Genomic DNA, 22,809 nt, shown 5'->3' with positions numbered 1-22,809 from the left:
TCATTTTAGAGGAATTGCTAAATTATATGCACTAAAAATGTGTTTTTCATTCAAAGCATATTCTTCATGAAAGGAGTGAAATGCCTCAAGACCAAGTGACTTACATATATTTTAATTTTTTTTTTTTTACATATGAACTTTAAAAAGAAAAAGCTGCTGAAATGGCTGCATATCTGGCTTACAATTGTGGATTAATGGAATATTCTATAGCAATTTAGCCATAGTAATTCTTTATTTCAATTTCTTGTTTATATATGTTAAAATTATTTTTGTTGAAAATGCAAAGACTAGTAGATATATCTAGAATTACATCAAAGACTGCAATGAATTTCTACAAGAGTCAGTGTGATACATGATTTTTATTCTAATTATTTTATAACTACATTTTTTCTAACAACTTTTTTTACAGCACACGTTGGGAAAGGGAGCTGCATAAAGTAGAAGGAGTAGGAAGAAACATACCCTACTTCTCTTAACTAGTTGTTGAATAGAGGTCTTCCATATAAATTATCTTTACCTCACGAAGTCCTTGCCACAGTCTGATTAGGTAGTCATTTTCTAAACTATTTAATAAATGAAGAAGCTAAGCTTCAGAGAGATGTACTGACTTGTTCTCAGTTGCATGAACGGTCAAGCACTATGGGCTCTGAGAGTAACTCTGACGTCATAGCCCTTGCTCTTGCCTTAGGTAACAGTTTCTTATCAGATGGAGCATATCCTGTCTGCATCCTGTAAGATGGCTAACCACCTGCCTTGATAACAAAAACAAGAAGAGAAACTTAATTTTATATTAGCTTAATTTATAAAATTCCTTTTAATTGCTACTTCATCATTAACATTTTATCATTTTCATACTGAGTGATCTTAACTTTCAAAATTGAAACATGGAATTAAATTACTTTTTAACACTACCACAGTGAGCTCCCTGGTAAGAATCAGATATGTGCCAGTTTTCTACATGTAGACAGATTGTCTGTATGTATGCATCTAGTCAGCTGTGAAAAGATGCTGAGACTGGACTGACTCACCAAAGTTATTTGGCTGAATTATTCAGGTATACATAATTTATTTCAATATCTTTGTTGTTATTTATCCAAGTCATTAAATAATGGGCACGTTTTGCATAGCCGTTTGATATTTATCAATTAAAATATTTTAAATTCTTCTCCTAGAAAAATTATTCTACTTGGAATAACTTGTTCAGTATTACTAAAGATTAACTTTTGTAAGCATTAGTTCCACTTAAATCAAGATGGTGGTGTAAGACGATGCTGAACTCACCTCCACCCACAAACAGATCAAATATACTTCTACATGTGAAACAATTCTCATTGAAAACTAACTGGAAACTGGGAGAAGGACTCCTGTACAACCATGGCTGCAAAAAGTTACACACAAATCAGGTAGGAAGGGAAGAGAAGCAACCAGCTTGGGATATATGCCCCTGGGAGGAGACTCAGAGGAAAAAGGAGACTACGTGGGTAGAGACGCTCCCTGGTGAGTGAGTGATTGGGTGCCTCAGCCCTGGGGTCTGACACAGGGAAGACAAGCCCCCTTGGCTGGTTCGAGGACCACTGAGACAAACAAGAGGACTGTGGGAAGCCTGGACTCCCCTCGTGAGGAGCATAAACACTTGCTTGCTCCTGAAGCAGGGTGCACAGATTGAAAACAAGGGCTGCCTAACTCATTTCCAGTGACCATCTTGTGCACCCCAGCCTGAGCCAAGCTTCAACACCCCAGCACTGTTTTCCTCCACTGACAGCTCCACACCAGAGTGAGGGCAGCCATGACTGAGGAAAAAATCGTGCCCTTGAGATGCTGTGGTGGCTCAAATATTAAGCAGCATCTGAGCAGGGCGGGGGCAGCGTTACTGGCAATTACACAGGTGGAGGTTCAGATGCACAGTGGATATCTCACGGTAGCCAGACGGCCACAGCCTGTGCCCTGACCCTTGATGAATCCCCACACCAGCTCCTATTGCTCCAGCACTGCTCCCCTCGGGGCTGAGGTTGCTGGCTGTGATGAGAGGAAGAGCCTGCAGTTAAAGGGCACTGAGCTAGCTCAGACCTGAATCTCTGGGGTTTGCTCTAGCACCGTGGGGCCAGACTCCATCCCTGACAGGGCATTGAAGGCCACTGAGCAGAGGAGAAGCCCTGGCTCACCCCTGTCTCTTGCTCTAGCCCCTCCATCTCCAGCCCCACCACCTAACTAGGTGATAGCTGCCAGCACAGCCTGGAGGAAGGCATGACTTGTGCTCGCATCAGATTCAACTCTCTCAACAAACCAGCTGGGCACACACAGATTGTATCGGGTTGCTCCCACATAAGGACATCCCTTTAAAGCAAAAACAAAACATAACAACAACAACAAAATGAAGCTGTCTCTCTTGCAATTCAAAAACTTAAAAAAAAAATACTGTTTTCTTCATTGATGAAAGAAATTGAAGATGACACAAAAGAAATGGAAAGATATCTCATGCTCTTGGATTGGAGGGATTAATATTGTTAAAATGGCCATTCTACCCAAAGCAATCTACAAATTTAATGCAATCCCTATCAAAATACCTATGATGTTTTTCACAGAACTAGAACAAATAATCCTAAAATTCATATGGAAACACAGATTGCCAAAGCAATCTTCAGAAAAAAGAGCAAAGCTGGAGGTATCACACTCAAAGACTTCAGACTATACTCAAAGCTAGTAGAAGTGATCATCAACATTTACTGAAGTCAAGGGCAGAATAGGAGGACATGGAGTTCGCCTCTCCCTACAAGTACATCAGGAATATATCTACAAATGGAACAGTTCTCACAGACCACCAGCTGAACACTAGCAGAGGACCTTGGACACCTAAAAGGACAAGAAAACTCCCCATATAACTGGGTAGGACAAAAGAAAGAAAAAGAGAACAGAGGAAATGGGCTGAGACCCACACCCCTGGGGGAGACCTAAAGAAGAGAAGAGGTTCCCACACTCAGGAAAGCCCCCTCTAGTGGGAAGATCAGCTGGGACAGAGAGGGACTGGAAGGGAAAGCAGCAACTGTTCAGTGGCAAGCAGGACAGAGTAAGACCCATGCAGATGGTCTGTGACACAGCTCTACGCACCACAGCCTGAGTCGTGTGTCTCCTGGTGTGGAGGGGGTTGGGTGCTGGAATGTGGGATTTGGAGAGCAGACCCAAGGAGGGAACAGCTGGTGGCTGTGAAGAGACAGCCTGAAGGGACAGCAGTATGGAGCTCCACAACTGGAAAAGTGTGTGGAAGGAGCCTGGGCCACCATAGAAGCAGGGTGCCATTGTTCAGTGACATGCAATGAGCAGGGCCACCATTGCAGCCCCCTTCCCCATACACCAGCCCTTGCCTCTGTGGGCACTAGGAGGGGTGCCCACCTGAGCAGGCTTACCGTCCCCTCCCTGCCAAAGCCTCCTCTGGCTGCTCCAGCCCCAGCAGGCTCACAGGCTGCTTCTGTCAAAGCCTCCTGTGGCTTAACCAGCCTGGCAGGCCCTCATGCCATGCCTGTCACTACCTCCAACCCCACCTGCCTGAATGGGGACGGGTGCTCTGGGACAGCCTCAGGAGCAGATACTGGTGGGAGGAACACATTTAGAGGTGGGGTTGAAACCACAGCTGAGCCCCAGGGGCTGCGCCACTAAGGCAGAAGAATGGAAATCTCTCCTCGCCTTCACACCCCTACTGCTGGCTTTGTAAATTTAGCGCCTATAGAACGTCTGAATGGCTGAGTGTTCCCACAGCTGAGATAGGTCTAGCTGTAGCAGTTGTGGACTTGGTTGACACACACAGGTGGGGACTGCAACAGGTCAGAATCTGAGCTGCCTCTATAGCTCCCATAGAGTGTTCAGGTACACGATTACTGCAGCCCTGGGACCTCATTTTGGTGGATCTGTGCTGGTGGTCTGGTGAAAACAACATGTGAGAGACACCAGGGCCAATTGCTGCCATGCCCACAGTTAAGGTGGAGCTGAGAGCAGTGCCAACAACAGTGTAATCTGTGGGCCAGCACAACAGGTGAAAGGAGACACAACAGAGCACACTCACAGGTGAACAGCTCCAGAGGAGGACAACTCAGTGACTTCTCTCACAGTGGGAGTGCTCCAATCCTGCCTACCTCACACTGAGGGTCAGAAACAGATCTGGGGGCCTCTACTCCAATAGCTAGGGAGCAGACCCCGCCCCTGACAGGGCAGTGACAACCACAGAGCAAAGGGTAGGCTCCACTCAATATCCAGGGCAGGCTAAGGTCACCATGACGTCAGTCATACCTCCAATCAAGAGGATAATGGCCAGCATACATTGAGGAAAGAGGTGGCAGGCTTCTCTAAAACAGGCCTTGCATCAAAAAATATTAACACACAGGGACGACACAGGGACATTCCCACATAAAAGGAGCCCTCCAAGACAGTCTGAGGGTCAGACAATGATAGGAAGAACCACCAGAGCATTTGCTTTGAAGGCCAGCAGGACCTGAGTGCAGGAGTGCCACAGGATTGGGGGAAACAGAGACTCCACTCTTGGAGAGTGCACACAAGACTTAACGTTCATTGGGACTCAGCACAAAGCAATACTGCCATAGGAACTGGGGCTATGGAAGTTCCCCCACAGTTCCCTTTCACTGTGGGGGAAAGGACACGGGTGGCAGAGGCCCCAGAGAATATTGATTGGCATGAGCTCTCCCAGAGGTCCCTAATTCAGCACCAAGACCTGGATGCACCCAATAGGCTCCAGGCGCCAGTGCTTGAATCCCTCACGCCAAACAACAAGCAAGACAGGAACATAGCCACATCCAAGAGCAGACAGACTACCTAAAGTCATACTGAGCTCATAATTACTTCAAAACAGCACTTGACATGGCCCTGCCCATCACAGGGACAAGACCCAGCTCCACCCACCAGAGGGCAGACACCAGTCCCTCCCAGCAGGAAGCCTACACAAGCCCCTGGACCAACCTCACACACCAGGGGGCAGAGACCAGAAGCAAGAGGAACTACGATCTTGCAGCCTGCAGAAAGGAGACCACAAACACAGAACATTAGATGAAATGAGATGACAGAGAAATATGTTGCAAACGAAGGAACAAGACAAAACCCCACAAGATCAAATAAATGAAGAGGAGATAGGCAATCTACCTGAAAAAGAATTCAGAGTAATTATAGTAAAGATGATCCAAAATCTTGGAAAAAGAATAGAGGCATGGATTGAGAAGATACAAGAAATGATCAACCAGGAGCTAGAAGATTTAATGAACAAAAACAACAAAAAACAAAACAAAACAAAGAGAGACAGAGAGAGATGAACAATACAGTAACTGAAATGAAAAATATATTAGAAGGAATCAATAGCAGAATAAATGAAGCAGAGGAACGCATAGCTGAGCTGGAAGACAGAGTAGTGTAAACCACTGCCTCAGAACAGAATAAAGAAAAAGGAATGAAAATAAATGAGGACAGTCTCAGAGAATTCTGGGACAACATTAAATGCACCAACATATGCATTAAAAGGGTTCCAGAAAGAGAAGAGAAAGAGAAAGGGCCTGAGAAAATATTTGAAGATATTATAGCCAGAAACTTCCCTAACATGAGAAAGGAAACACTCACTCAAGTCAAGGAAGCTCAGATCATCCCATACAGGATGAACCCCAGGAGGAACATGTTGAGACACATATTAGTCAAACTAACAAAATTTAATACAAAGAAAATATATTAGAAGCAACAAGGGAAAAGCAACAAATAATATACAAGGGAATACCCATAAGGTTGTCAGCTGATTTTTCAGCAGAAACTCTGCAGGCCAGAAGGGAGTGACACAGTATATTTCAAGTGATGAAAGGGAAAACCTACACCCCAGAATACTCGACCAAGAAAGGCTCTCATTCAGATTCAACAGAGAAATCAAAAGCTTTACAGACAAGCAAAAGCTAAGAGAATTCAGCACCACCAAACCAGCTTTATAATAAATGGTAAAGAAACCTCTCTAGGTGTGAAAGAGGCCAGCAACTTAAAACAAAGTGTACACATACAGATTGCTATATCAAAACCTCATGGGAACAGCAAACCAAAAAACTACAATAGATACACACACAAAAAAGAAGAAGCAACCCAAACAGAACACCAAAGATAGTTATCAAATTACAAGAGAAGAGAACAAAAGAGCAAGGTATGAAAAAAGATCTACAAGAACAAACCCAAACCAACTAAGAAAGTTGTAATAGGAACATACATGTCAATAATTACCTTAAATGAAAATGGATTAAATGTTCCAGCCAAAAGACATACACTGGCTGAATGGATATAAAAACAAGATCTGTATATGCTGTCTACAAGAGACCCATTTCAGACCTCGGGACACATAGAGACTGAGAGTGAGGGGATGGATACAGGTATTACATGCAAATGGAAACTCATATCAGACAAAATAAGCTTTTAAATAAAGACTGTTACAAGAGACAAGGAAGGACAGTACATAATGATCAAGGGGTCAATCCAAGAAGAGGATATAACAGTTGTAAATATATATGCACCCAACATAGGATCACCTCAATATATAAGGCAAATGCTAACAGCCATAAAAGGGGAAATCAACACCAACACAATAATAGTGGGGGATTTCAACACCACAATTACACCAAAAGACAGATCATCCAAACAGAAAATAAATAAGGAAACACAAGCCTTAAATGACACATTAGATCAGATAGACTTTAGCGATATTTATAGGATATTCCATTCAAAAGCAGGAGAATATACTTTCTTCTCAAGTGCACATGGAACATTCTCTAGGGTAGATGACATCTTGGGTCAAAAGCAAGCCTCAGTAAATTTAAGAAAATTGAAATCATACCAAGCATCTTTTCTGACCATGATGCTATGAGACTAGAAATTAATTACAGGAAAAAAAAAAACTGTAAAAACACAAACACGTTGAGGATAAACAATGTTACTAAACAACTAATAGATCACTGAAGAAATCAAAGAGGAAATCAAAAAATACCTTGAAACAAATGAAAATGAAAACACAATGATCCAAAACCTTTGGGTTGAAGCAAAACCAGTTCTAAGAGGGATGCTTATAGTAATACATTCTTACCTCAGGAAAAAAGAAAAATCTCAAATAAAACAACCTAACTTTACACCTAAAGCAACTAGAGAGAGAAAAACAAATAAAACCCAAAGTTAATAGAAGGAAAGGAATCATAAATGTCAGAGCAGAAATAAATGAAATAGAGAAGAAGAAAACAATAGCAAAGATCAATAAAACTAAAAGATGCTTCTTTGAGAAGATAAACAAAATTGATAAAACGTTAGCCAGTCTCATCAAGAACAAAAGAGAGAGGACTCAAATCAATAAAATTAGAAATGAAAAAGAAGAAGTTACAACTGACACCACAGAACTTCAAAGGTGGTAAGAGACTACTACAAGCAACTATATGTCAATTAAATGGACAAACTAGAAAAAATGGACAAATTCTTAGAAAGGTAAACCTTCTAAGACTGAACCAGTAAGAAATAGAAAATGTGAACAAACCAATCTCAAGTACTGAAATTGAAAATGTGATTTAAAAACTTCCATCAAACAAAGTCCAGGACTAGATGGCTTCACAGGCAAATTCCATTAAACATTTAAAGAAGAGTTAACACCTATCCTTCTGAAACTCTTCCAAAAATTTCAGAAGAAACACTTCCAAGCTCATTCTATGAGGCCACCATCACCCTGATACCAAAACCAGGTAAAGATACCACAAAAAAACGAAAACTACAGGCCAGTATCACTGATGAACATAGATGCAAAAATTCTCAACAAATACTAGCAAAGATAATCAAACAACACATTAGAGAGATCATATACCATGATCAAGTGGGATTTATCCCAGGGATGAAAGGATTCTTTAATATACAGAAATCAATCAATGTGATACACCACATTAACAAACTGAAGAATAAAAACCATATGATTATCTTAGTAGATGCAGAAAAAGCTTTTGACAAAATTCAATACCTGTTTATGATAAAAACTCTCCAGAAGGTGGGCATAGAGGAAACCTACCTCAACGTGATAAGGGCTATATATGACAAACCCACAGCAAATGTCATTCTCAACAGTGAAAAACTGAAAACATTTCCTCTAAGATCAGAATAAGACAAGGATGCCCACACTCACCACTTTTATTCAACATAGTTTTGGAAGTCCTAGCCACAGCAATTAGAGAAGAAAAAGAAATAAAAGGAATCCAAATTGGAAAAAAGAAGTAAAACTGTCACTGTTTGCAGAAGACATGATACTATACATGGAAAATCCTAATGATGTTACCAGAAAACTACTAGAGCTTATCAGTGAATTTGGTAAAACTGCAGAATACAAAATTAATATAGAAAAATCTCTTGCATTCCTATACATTCAGAGCAAAAGATCAGAAAGAGAAATTAAGGAAACAAACCAATTTATGATCACATCAAAAAGAATAAAATACCTAGGAATAAACTTACCTAAGGAGACAAAGACCTGTACTCAGAAAACTATAAGATATTGATGAAAGAAATCAAAGATGACACAAACAGATGGAGAGATAAACAATGTTCTTGAATTGGAAGAATCAACATTATCAAAATGACTATATTACCCAAAGCAATATACAGATTCAATGAAATCCCTATCAAATTACCAATGGCATTTTTCACAGAATTAGAACAAAAATTTACAATTTGTATGGAAACACAAAAGACCCTGAATAGCCAAAGCAATCTTGAGAAAGAAAAATGGAGCTGGAGTAATCAGGCTGCCTGACTTCAGACTATACTACAAAGCTACAGTCATCAAAACAGCATGGTACCGGCACAAAAACAGAAACATAGATCAATGGAACAAGATAGACAGTCCAGAGAAATACCCACATGCCTATGGTCAACTAATCTTTGACAAAGGAGGCAAGAATATACAATGGAGAAAAGACAATCTCTTTAATAAGTGGTGCTGGGAAAACTGGACAGCTACACGTAAAAGAATGATATTAAAATACTCCCTAACACCATACACAAAAGTAAACTGAAAGTGGATTAAAGACCTAAATGTAAGGCTGGGTACTATAAAACTCTTGGAAGAAAACATAGGCAGAACACTCTCTGCCACTAATCAGAGTAAGATCTTTTTTGACCCACCTCCTAGAGCAGTGAAAATGAAAACAAAAATAAACAAATAAGACCTAATTAAACTCAAAAGCTTTTGCACAGCAAAGGACACCATAAACAAAAAGGACAACCCACAGAATGGGAGAAAATATTTGCAACCAAAGGAAACAACAAAGGATTAATTTTCAAAATATATAAACAGCTCATGCAGCTCAATAACAAAAAAACAAACCACCCAATCAAAAAATGAGTGGAAGACCTAAATAGACGTTTCTCCAAAGAAGACATACAGGTGGCCAAAAAGCACATGAAAATATGTTCGTCACTAATTATTAGAGAAATGCAAATCAAAACTACGAGATATCACCTCACAACCGTCAGAATGCCATCATCAAAAAACTTACAAACTATAAATGCTGGAGAGGGTATGGAGAAAAGGGAACTCTCCTACACTGTTGGTGGGAATGTAAATTGGTACAGACACTATGGAGAACAGTACAGAGGTTCCTTATAAAAGTAATAATACTGCTACTATGTGATCCAGCAATTCCACTCCTGGACATATATCTGGAGAAAGCCATAATTCGAAAAGATACATGCATCCTAATGTTTATTGCAGCACTATTTGCAATAGCCAAGACAAGGAAGCAGCCTAAATGTCCATTGGCATGGAATGAATAAAGAAGATGTGGCACATATACAATGGAATATTACTCAGCCATAAAAAAAAAATAAAATAATGCCATTTGTAGCAACGAGGATGGACCTAGAGATTGTCATACTGAGTGAAGTAAGTCAGACAGAGAAGGACAAATATTCTATGATATCGCTTATATGTGGAATCTAAAAAAAAAGATACAAATGAACTTATTTACAAAACAGAAATAGAGTTACAGATGTAGAAAACAGTCTTATGGTTACCATCGGGAAGGGGGGGAAGGATAAATGGGAGACTGGGACTGACATATACACACTACTATATATATAATAAGTAAATAAAAAGGACCTACTGTATAGCACAGGACACTCTACTCAATACTCTGTAATGTCCTATATGGGAAAAGGATCTAAAAAAGAGTGGATATATGTATTTGTATAACAGATTCACTTTGCTGTACACCGAAAACTAACACAACATTGTAAATCAACTATACTCCATAAATAAATAAATAAATAAATAAATAAATAAACAAACAAGAAGAGTGGTATATAACAATTCCCTTTTTTTTAACCAAAATTTAAATGGTGAACCTTTTTTTCCTTTTTCTTTCTTTTTTTTTTTTTTTTTTTGTTTTGTTTTGTTTCCTACTATTTTTCTCATATTATCTCCTGCAGAAAAGCATAAAATTCATTAACTTTCTGGGCATAAAGTCCAACTGACCATCATCAATGCAGAATTATTAGTGTCACAAATCTCTCTAATACAGTTAAATTGTCTAATTTTCCCTTCCTCTTTTCTTCTGGTTCCAAGAAAACTGAATCTCACATTACTATGTTCTGATACATACATGCTCCTCTTCAGCTCTTTTGAACTTCATGGTCATGTCAAGTGACTATATATATATGTATGTACACTTTATATACGTTAACCAATTTAAAACTATTTCTACTTCATGTTAAGGAAAGAGATTTGGTTATATCTCTGTATTTATCTATTCTGCTGCATATTCTCAAAGATATTTCAAGATGCACAAAGAATTTACACATCTGTGATTTGAGATTAAAACTAACTTTCAAGTTTGAAGTGGCACAATCATCCTACAAAAACTTATCACGTACATACTAACTTCTGCAACAGTCTTTATAACTTATGGGAATTTCTTTAAGGAAACATAAATTAGGCTATGATTTTTAAACTTTGAGATTCCAACTTCAATGATATTGTTTTGTACAAGTCGTTTTCCAAGAAATACTTGTTGAATTAAATTATATAATAATTAGGTTTACCATAAAATTCATGTTTTCCCCAGTTCTAATTTTATTTTTTTAATTAACTGAATATTTGCCTGCAAAATATAGCAGTCACCAAATTTCATAATTTTATGAGAATAGATTATTAATATTCTTTAATACTTACCAGATTTAGTACTTATTAGATTAAATGAGAGTGATCTTATTTTATACATAGGTTAATAAACTACAGTGATGTTAATTGTGTCTCCAAGTGGAATAAAAATTCACATATTTAAATCTTGATGAAATAGAACAAACCCTATGTGCGTTTTATAGAATCATAACTCTCATATGGAATAAACACACCTTCTCTGTCACTAATTTAAATTTTCTAACACAAAAACTTCAGTTTTCTTTGGATTTTTACCATCACATTTGGTGTGTTTCACATTGCTTTGTGTTTAAAATAAACTAGGTTTATCTTTTAAAAAGTAATGATTTAGTCATGTATTATTGCCAGAAACTTTGAAAGGTAAACTACAATACAAACGCTCAGTGTTTAATAACAGAGTTTTACTTATTTACCTGTGGAATGACAAAGAAAAGTATATATCATAACAACACTAAACAGAGAAGAAAATGCAATGCATTATGTTTAAATTCAATTACAAAGGTTATGTAAATTTTAATGTAATTCTACTTTAATGTTTTATTATGATGTGTATTTAGTAAATTTATATTTTAGGGTGATTTAGTAATAATGTTTGGAAAATCTGTAATCAAGTGTTACAGACTTAGCAGTTCACTTCATTTGGAGAAAAATTGTGTAATGTATAATATAACAAATACCCCAAGGAAATTAGAAATTCCAGTGATTGTCTATAAGGACAGGCAGAGCAAAATATTTAGTGGTTATTATAAGTGTTGTGATTGTTCACAGGGTCATCAAAAGTAGTCAATTTTACTTTGTGAAATAAAATTGAAAATAAATGTTAAGGAAATATATCCTACATTTTAATATAGCAAAACATCTGCTAATTTGATGAATAAAATATATATTTAATGTAAAATTATATTGTAAGTATTAAAGCATTTCACGTATAACAACCAAAACCATCAAATTTTAAAAACTGAGTCTCTTCACGTTCTTAAGCCATGTGTTAAAATATCAAATATAATGTCCATACAGTAGGCTTCCTAAGGAAAGTCGGTCCTGCTTATTATCCTATCCCTTGCAATATTTGATAAGGCAAAGTAATGTAATTTATTTTTCTCATAAATGGATTTTTCTTATTATGAATTTATTTTTTGATTCTTGATCAAAGGTTTATTTTTTTGGAATGAGAGAATTAAAAACAGTTTAAATTTAAAGTATTACATGGTTCAGCTAATATTTTTGAAAACATAATATCTATGTACTGGAAAACCATCTAACTGTGGCTGTTAAAATACAGATATTTCATTCCAATTTATAAATCCAATTAACTTGCAGCAAATGTGATTGATGATTGTTGAAAAAGGGTTATTGTTGAATAAATACCCTTAACCTGTAACCTTCACAAGTTACCTACCATCTCTGAGCTTTCGTCCCTGATTTTTCTATCCAAGCATATAGAGAAGTATCATATATCCTTCCTCAAGGATAATACGAGTGGATTCAGGAAATCTTACTTATCTCAGATGTTTCACTTAACAGTACATTATGGTTGCTGAGGTCCTATAATTAAAAATTCACTAGTTTTTCCTGATTTTATTGATTTTTTTGTAAAAGGAAAGATACTAATGTGAGGAATTAAACATTGTTTACCAACCATTTAACATAATACATTCAGTATTGATATGAATTAATTATGCTCACTTCGTGGAAGAAAGTGTAATGATGCTTAGGTGAATGAGAAGAGAAAGAATGTGAAATACTTCAAGAATATGGAGGTTATGACCAAGGAGAGTTGGATTTGGAAGAAAGCATCAGAGTAAAGGGACATTTGCAGCTAGAGGGTGGGAAGTCATGTAGGATGAAGGGGGCTCTACATAGTCAGAGGCAGAGAACTCCAAGGGAAAAAAATGCTTGTAATAGGATTTCACATATTAAAAACAAAACCAAGTACCTTTGTATCTAAGTGCTTTGCTATAAATTATTTGCTATATTCTTTACAATCTACATGGTGCCAGAGAAAAAATGTTATGTATATTGTCTTTACTTCGTTCTATAGTCCTCTGTTGTGTGATTCTAATCTGTATTTTATTGTAATTCCAACATATTTTTTATGTTTTAAGAAAACTTGAACACATTAAAATGCTATTAAACTGTTACACATGGTTAATAATACTTATGGACTTCTGAAAGTAGCTATTATTAAACTGAACAAAGTCATTTATGTCTTTAAACTTTTCACCAGGATGTAAAGTACAAAACAGACGTCTAACTGCATCTAGAGAATAGTAATGCTATCTGACTATGTATGTTTCTTCTTTTTTTTACCATATATTTTTTACTGTATCTTTTATATTTTGTGTTTTAAATTGAAAAGTACTTTAATAAAAGAGTAGTGCATTGGATTCTAGTATGTACTTTCCCAGTGATCGTGACTGTAGGCAGCTGACAAAGTATAAACCTTCTCAAGCCTTTGTGTCTTCATCTATCTGTATAATCTTCTTCAGCCCTAAAATTCAATGAGTAAATAAGAAACATCTATTTGCATTTAAGACTAGAAATGCAATCTTAAGATATTGTATTTTCTGAACAAAAATATATTTTCATTTATTTTATATAACAAATATAGTGTGTGAATTGCAAAAATTTTGAAAAATTTCCTCAGTTTTCAATCACGTTTTTCTCTGTATTTTAAACATTCATGTTGTTAATTTGATATCTCTTCATTGGTCAATATAAATTTACTCACTGAAGAGTCTGAACTGCCTAACACATATGTTAGTAAAAATAAGTTTTGATGTTTGAAATGCCCTTTCATTTCTCCAGAAATGATCTCCGAAGTATGGATATAGAATTTATTTGAACATTTAATATTACTAAGCACCTAACACCCCAGTAATGGTTTATCTAAAACTAATGTTAACTTACTTTGCTTGAAATGGTTAACTTACTTATGTCAGTATTCAAAGCACTATCACCTATATTATTTGTTCACAGTAATGAGGAAGCTAGCTATATATCACTGGCTTATTCATTTTACTGTCTTCAGGTTTAAGTAGTCCTTTTTCTTTTTTCATTCTTTTATTTTCTATTGAAAGACTGTCTATGCCTTTCAGAATTTAACTACTATACTATTTCAGGAAGATTAATTAATACTAGCTACTCATTATACATCATTGTTGCAATTACAAAATAATCTAAAATAATCAAATGTCTTCAAGAGAAAAATCAGTGATGAACACACTAGAAATCTGACACACCTTGGACCTGGAGAAGCCCAATAATTAAAATCGGAATAGTAAAGTGGAGATGTTTAAATGGACATTTCGTGCTCAGCAATTTCACCCTTGGTCTAAGCAGCCACGGCACATGTAGTGGAATAGGCTCCCTCAGGTACACTTCTGCTCAGTGCTTCCTCTCCAGGCCTTAACTAGTCAGGCCTCTCACTTACAACTGTCTGGTAGACACAGGAGTGATTCAAGGAAGAAGAATCTGGCCACTATAGTTGGGATATGAAAGTGGTTTTACGAGACATCTGGATAACAGCAATAAAACAGGCGTACAAATGTTAGTAACTGAGACTCTGAATCAACTTAAAAAATTCTGTAATGATGACTGAAAAATTGAACACTTGAAACAAATTACTTTATAAACAGAAAATAATAATATGGTTTGTTAAGTGGGCATTACATTTACAATGGAATAAAATACCTATTTAAGAGTTCACATGCACTGAAAAGTAAAAGAAAATAAATAATATTCTCATAAGAAAAAAATTCAGAAAGACCGATAAGAGGTTGAGAAGTAAATATTAGAATTGAACAGAAATTTTTAAAAAGGATACTAAAAGAGAAAAAGAGTGAAATGCATGAAAACCAGTTTTAAATTTGTGATTTGCAATATGTAACCAATATTAGTACCTGAAGAAGAATTAGTGAACCAGTATTAATGCACAAAAGAATAATAGAGGAATAATACAAGAAAACTTTCCAGATATGAAGAAATAAATGAAAAATATATAATATGGCATATTCCAATTAAATGCTTAAACATCAAAGATAAAAGGGAAAGGGATTAAATTGTAAGTTCTCAACTTGCCAGTCATTAGGATAAATACTTCACACATCTTTTTAAATTAAAGAAGTTAAAAACGATGTCAGCTTCCAAGAAGGAAATGAATCAATTACATTCATAAAACATAATGTTCTTGAAAGGCCATTCTCTGCTGTATTTTCTGCAGTGACAGAGATGAAAGCAAAACAAAAGCATCAAATGCATAATCCTCAGTCAACATAAGATCTAAAAAGTGTGAACTTCACCAAGTTCTAATTCATATGTGAAGCCAAAATCACAACAAGATATTTTAGGTCGACATTTTCAGATTTTCCAGGAAATTTGAAATGGTAATACACTCTATCTTTTTTTCAGATGTGATTACAAACATGAGATTTCAATTGGAAGAAAATTTGTTCTCTTAAAATCACTAGGGAACCAATCGTATAGAATAATCTACAGATCATTGAGGGCTGAAATATTTTAATAAGGAAGTTTATGTCAAAAAAAGATTTCATGATAAATATTCTTAAGGTGAAAATTTATAGGTTTGGATAACTATTTTCCCAATTAAAATCAAACAAAATTTTGGGAGCTGATTAACAAATAAACCAGCAATGAGAACCAAGACATTAACTCTGATTTATATAAACGTTGAAGGAAAATGAGCATAAAGAAGACAAGAAAAAAAAAATAGTTGATCACATTTTTAAGAGTAAGATTCTTTAAATTCAATTTGAAGAATGCAAAATAGGGATAAAAACAATAAATTTGCTATATTATTAAAGTTAAAAAAATCATTATTTTATTATGGTTTAAATAAATATATCAAAAGCTAATTCTTAACCAACATACAAATCTGATGACTTAACTTGCAAAACTCTCCTTCCCATAGTGTATGAGCTTTCTTTTGTAAAGAGACTGAGGACTGTGCTAACCTGGAACCACCTCTGACGGCTCCACCCAGTCACTGTGCAAGTCCCCTAGAATCTGCACCTCCCCAGGCACTTACCATTCACAGACTTTCAGGGAATTACACACAGCTTGAACCAGCAATGAAAATTTTGAAAAGAGATGACTCATTTAAATGTATTTGAATAACGGTGTAGCAATAATGAATGCTGACACTTGCCCCTGGGAGATGCCCAGGAGAAGAGGCAAGTGTCTTCATTCCGAATTCTGTCAACTTCACACCGTAAGCAAGTCAGCCTAACTAGCCATGGATAACATCCCCCCAAAGGAACAATGATAGAGTAGCTTTTATAGAGCTTGATTTAACAAATACTACTCATGTTGTAAAAACATACATTTTTAGCTTTAGGTTCACTTATTTCTAATTTTTCAATTCAACATAATGGGTTTCCATTAATGGAATCTTGATTTGTAACATTATATTTATTGAGGATAAATGGTCAATGTACTGTTGCTGACTTAATCCAGGTGCTGATTAGGTTTTAACCTGGAGGGAGCTTGCTGTGGCCAAGTGATCATTTGTATAATTTCATTATTTGAAATTAGCCTTGATATTAGAAATATGTTTACTTTCTATACTTTATAAACCGCCAGAGTAAAATAAGCAAAATCCAAGCTCAAAAATACAAAATACGAGGTAACGCACACACACACATGCACACACACATTAGTAATGAAAATGACACATCAGGCAATATGTAACAAAGAAAACCTGTGTCATAGTAATAAATACTGTGTGCATATGCTAAAAGAAAGATAATAATCTTAGGTTTATGTGAAATTAACATCTATGTGTGCCTTGTTAGAAATACGGCCCAAATAAAATGATACAGCAGGGTTTAAAATAAATAAAAGGCTAAGAACACAGCGTAGATATTGAACAAAAAAACATGGTAGTGACAGTATTGAATATAAGGCAGATTATATTAATAATATAAAGAGAAATAACTGATAAAATATAGAAATAATAATAAACTTTACTATTGAATAATTATGTTGCAAAATACACATGGTCAGCCTTTCAGTAATTTAAGATATTTTGACAGAGACACAGTTGCTCACTGTTTTTAACTTAACCTCAACTTCTCACAAATCAGACTGACAGAAGAAAAGAGGTAAAGTGAGGTTTTTTTTACATACCTGGGTTCAATTAATATTTTACAAATTGAAAAGATAATGACTAAATTCTCAAATGACCAACCAATTATATATATATTACATAATCATAAATAACAAAGATAATGAAAATTCATCTAGGAATTTTAAAAAGATACCTTAAATTATAATTGGTTTAAAAATACAGTGACAGGTTAATTTGTTTTTATATATCTTAAATAAAAAAATTTTATCATTGTTAAGATCTTAGAAGGTAAATGAATCTCTGGTTAAGAAACATGCTATAAATATGAACTATTTGTAAATCATTCATATGGTGTAATATTTAAGAAAGGGAATAAGAACCCACTTCTGGGAAAGAGAGGAGATATGAAAGTTACAAAATGAGGGTTGATTAAATTTGGGAGTTTGACTTGGGGTTGATATGAATACATGGTTTGTGGTAAAATACATAAGCAATGCTTTTTTTTAGAATTGATTTCAAATTTGGTATTACATTTCTAAAGATAAAAACTTACTTAAACCTTAGTTTCTGCATTTCAGAGTGCATTATTAGAGGGATGTTTACAAGCTTTCATAAATACATATGTAGTTGTTTGTGGATAAATAAATACTGACCTGCAATAAAAAGTGTGTCCAGGTCCATCAACACATATCCCTCCGTTAAGGCAGAGGACCACATTCAGTTCAGGCTCAGTACAACTGCTAATATTTACTTCACAATATGTACCATTTGGGCAAATGCAAGTAAAGCCATGGGCTGCTTTCTGGCAGAAGCCTTCATTCATACAAGGGATAGATGTGCAGTCCTAAATTATGAAATAGAGAATCAAATTTGATTATTAGTGTTAAGACTAGAAATCTTATTAAAATTATATTTTTATTTAAATATTTTTAAGAAACCGATATGCAAGCTTACCTGGTATTCCCTTCCTCTAAACACTGAAATATTTATTTCTAGTAATAGATTTTTAACTTTTATCACCAGAAATACTTGTCAAATGCTTCATTGTGGATTTTTCAGAAAAAAATAAACTTTATTAGACTTTATTAAATTATGTGTTATGTACATAATACCAGGAGTTCACTGACCCTTAGTATCCACCATATATCCCCATTTGCTTGGCATAGCCCCAGTTTAACTCTGCTGTCTTTGGGTAATGATTAATAGCGTCTCATTAACTCTCAAAGGAATCTTGGGTTTGATCACATAATTAGAACAGACAATTCACTATTGATTTATGTTCCTCTTAAAAAAAAAAGCATCTATAATATCTGAGTTTTTATTCCATTTACAATCTTTTTTCATCAGTATTAACAGATATATATTTTTTCAGCTTTATTGAGGTATAATTCATCCAAAAACTCTAATATATTTAAAGTGTACAGTGTGATGATTTGATATACATATACATTTTGAAAAGATTCCCACTATGTAGTTAATTAACATATCCATCACCTCACATATTAACTTTTTTGTTGGGGGTGGAGTTAATGAAACACAAGTGTTTCTTTTACAAATTTTAATTATACAGTACAGAATTATCAATTATATTCACCATGTTATATATTAGATTCCTAGAACTTATTCAACTTATAACTGAAAGTTTGTACCATTTTTCAGCCTCTCCCTATTTTTCCCACTCCCCTCTCCCCAGACCCTAACACTCCAGGGCTCTGGCAACCACCATTCTACTCTCTGTTTCTATGAGTTCAACTCTTTTTTTTAATTGAAATTTTCTTAGAATCCACATATAAGTGATATCATGTACATCTGTTTTTCAGTCTGGCTTATTTCACTTAGCTTAATGTCCTCCAGTTTCATCAGTGTTGTCACAAATGACAGGATTTCCTTATTTTTTAAGGCTGGATATTATTCCATTGTATATATGGACACCACATTTTCTTCATCCAATCATCTATTCATGGACACAACGTTGTTTTCATACCTTGGCTATTGTGCCTAATGCTGCAATAAACATGGGAGTGCAGATATCTCTTCAAATAACAGTTTCATTTCCCTTGAATATTTACCCAGAATTCGATTGCTGGATCATATGGTAGTTCTATTTGAAGTTCTTGAAAAACCTCCATACTGTTTTCCAAAGTGGCTGTACCAGTTTACATTCCCACCAACAGTGCACAAGGGTTCCCTTTTCTCTACATCCTTGCTGCATTTGTTACCTTGTCTTTTTGATAATAGACATACTAACAGGTGTGAGGCAGTAGCTCATTGTAGTTTTGACTTGCATTTCTGTGATGATTAGTGATGTTGAGCACATTTTAATATACCTGTTAGCCATTTGTATGGCTTCTTTGGAGAAATGCCTATCAAATTTTTTGCCCATATTTAATTGTGTTATTTGTTTTTTTTTCTTTTTTTGCTATTGCATTATATGAGTTTCTTACATATTTTGGATATTAATCCTTTATCCAATATGTGGTTTACAAACATGTTCTCCCATTCTATAGGTTTCCTTTTCATTTCGCTGATGGTTTCTTTTGCTGTGCAGGAGCATTTTAGTTTGATGTCATCCCATTTATTTATTTTTGCTTTTGTTGCATTTGTGTCACATTTTTAAAAAAATGATTGTCAAGACCAAGGTCAAGGAGCTTACCCACTATGCCTTCCAGGAGTTTTACAGTTTTAGGTCTTATGTTCAAGTCTTTAATCCATTTTGAGTTGATTGTTGTGATCATGTAAAATAGGGGTCCAGCATCATTATTTTGCCTGTGGCTATCCAGTTTTTCAAACCCCATTTATTGAAGAGACTATCCCTTCTACATTGTATATCCTTGGCTTCTTTGCCAAAAATTAATTGAATATATTTGTGTGGATTTATTTCTTGGCTTTCTATTCTGATCTATTGGTGTATGTGCCAGTTTTTATGCCAATACCAGACTGTTTTGATTACTATACCTTTGTAATATAGTTTGAAATCAGGAAGTGTGATGCTTCCAGCTTTCTTCTCTCTTCTCAAGATTGCTTTGGCTATTTGGGGTCTTTTGTGGTTCCATATGGATATTAGGATTATTTGTTCTATTTCTCTGAAAAATGCCTTGGGCATTTTGATAAGTGTTGCATAGAATCTGTAGATTGCTTTGGGTAGTATGAACATTTTAGCAATACCAATTCTTCCAATCAATAAACAGGGAATATCTTTCCATTTTTTTGTGTGTGTTCAATTTCTTGCATCAACGTTTTACAGTTTTCAGTGTACAGATCTTTCATCAACTTGGTTAGATTTATTCCTAAGTATATTATTCTTTTGGATTCTTTTGTAAATGGGATTGTTTTCTTTATTTCTCTTTCTAATACTTTGTAGTTAGTGTATAGAAACACACTTTTTAAATATTTTGTCTATTTTAAGATGTTAACAAATTAACTTTGAATGCATATAAAAGTTCTATATTTTTACACTTAAAAATTTGGGATACTAATTGTGTTGTCCAAACCAATCACTCCTCAGGGAGAAGCTGGGAGTTAGGGGTCCTCTCCTTTTGTATGTTGTTATGCCAGTTCTGGGGTTTATGGTGAGAGTGTGTCTCAGCCTTTTCTATCCATTTCAACATGTATATTTTCTCAGTTACCGATGTGTAGTAGTTATCCAGCTAGTTTCTGGATTTCTCTGAGGAAGAATTGTTCTGTGCATAGCTGTGCATCTGTGGCAGGAGCAAAATGCAGAACCTCATATATTGCCATCTTGATCCAGAAGTCTTAATGTGCATGAAATCATAATCTTTTAATTAGCCAGTATTCCTATGCATGTATCCAAATTTATGTCCAGTATTTCTGATGCCTATCGTCCAAGAAGCAGAGGGGTGTCATGGAGTCAGGGGAACCTGGATATCTGTCTCTTCCTTTTCAATCTTTAGCATATTTGTATACTTCTCCTACTTGTACTCAATCAACAAAGGTATTCAATTTATTGTAGGTTCGTTTATGCATAAAATGGCAATAATCTCACCTACCTCATAAAAGTTCCTATGATAATTAAATAAAATAATGACTATAAAGCAATTAGCCCTGTTCCTGGGACATAATAACTGTTCAGTAAATAGTATCTTCTTTCCTTTACACTCTGAAGGTCAAAGGCCTTGTCAACCTCTATTTCAGTCATTTGGAACTTGCTTAGGATAGAAAATGAGTTTTTCAGTGTATTTAATGTCCACTAAATCATACTATATAATTATTAAGTTCACATTTTAGATATTATATACTTGCTGGTGTTCTGGAAAGCACAGAACATGTTGCCTTGAACATGGTATGACACCACTTTCCAATGTAATGATAACTCTGAAAAGATTTGCACCTATAATTCTGAGAAATAATTTATAGAACTTTATGACATCATTAGTAAAACTTTAAAAATTTATTCTGAATATGTTGTCCACACAGAATTTGTTAGTGAATATATACAAATATGATTCATTTGCACTGTGGGTTCTCAAGTTAGTACATCTTCAAAGGTAATTACCTATACAAACATGAGATAGTTTTTTTTAACATTTTACCTTGAAAAGTAATATTTTCTAGAACTAACATTAGTTGACATTAATGCTTCTAAACATTTAGTGACTTTTAAGAAGTGTTAACATAACAATAAAAACTCAAACTGACAAGGCTAATGTGTGAGCCCTTGCATTCATATCATGCATCAAATGGAAAATTAAAGGTTTGTCAAAATCACCAGAGAGTTTAATTAGTGTCATTTTCAATAAGAAATTGGCTGTGCACTTGAGTATAAAACTCAAGTTGTGCTTGCAACCCAGATGGTGATCTTTTACATTCGTCCACGTGATAGAGTTAAATGTATGTTTTTTATAAATGAATACCATTCTGATATTTGTTCTACTTTTGCGAAAACGTGAACTCCTTAAGGATAACCAAAGGCACTTAGACTTGGGGCAGGTACTGCAGTTATTTTTATGGATGTAGGATTCCACAGGGAATGGCATGGAAAAATGTTTCCCTCTTAGCCCTAAGGTGAGGTATATTTAGAATGATTTATTAGAAAGCATTTCATAAACTAATTGAATTATATTTCCAATGGGAAGGAAGAGATAGTTTTTAGAGTGCCAAAAGTTCTCTCTCTAGGGTTTACAAGAATCTTTTACTAAATTAATTAGAAGGCTTAATGGGAAATACAAAAGCAATTTCTTTTTAGAAAAATTCAAATTATCATTTAAAGTTCTTGATATTTCCTCATTCAAAAATTAAGGAAGATGCCTTTCTCTTTGTTCATCATTGTTTATGTTACTTTTCTATACTTTATTTAATATAATAAAGTGCTTCCCAAGAAGAATTCACTAAAATTTAATTTAGAAAATGACAGAAACAAAAGGCTGGTATGTTTAGAGAAAGAGGAGGAAGCTGGGAGTAATGTTGCAGACGAGGGCAATCTGGACAATTGAGCTAGACCCCAACATTCACTCAACTTGTATTCAAAACACCAAGTCAGGAAATGTACAAGACTATAAGAATA

The 22,809-nt window shown here is 35.1% G+C and overlaps 1 protein-coding gene across 1 annotated transcript in view; it reads right to left on the bottom strand.

Annotated features, from left to right (window-relative positions):
• The window catches only part of EYS (eyes shut homolog), a 1,726,005-nt gene that overhangs the window by 1,068,779 nt on the left and 634,417 nt on the right, over positions 1-22,809 (bottom strand). The window contains exon 20 of the mRNA XM_059941649.1: positions 17,942-18,132. Coding sequence (XP_059797632.1) covers positions 17,942-18,132 — 191 coding nt within the window. The remainder of the gene's footprint in view (positions 1-17,941; positions 18,133-22,809) is intronic.

Source organism: Balaenoptera ricei, chromosome 12 (assembly GCF_028023285.1).
Source record: "Balaenoptera ricei isolate mBalRic1 chromosome 12, mBalRic1.hap2, whole genome shotgun sequence".
Lineage (NCBI taxonomy): Eukaryota > Metazoa > Chordata > Mammalia > Artiodactyla > Balaenopteridae > Balaenoptera > Balaenoptera ricei.
This window is presented reverse-complemented; position numbering and strand designations above follow the sequence as displayed.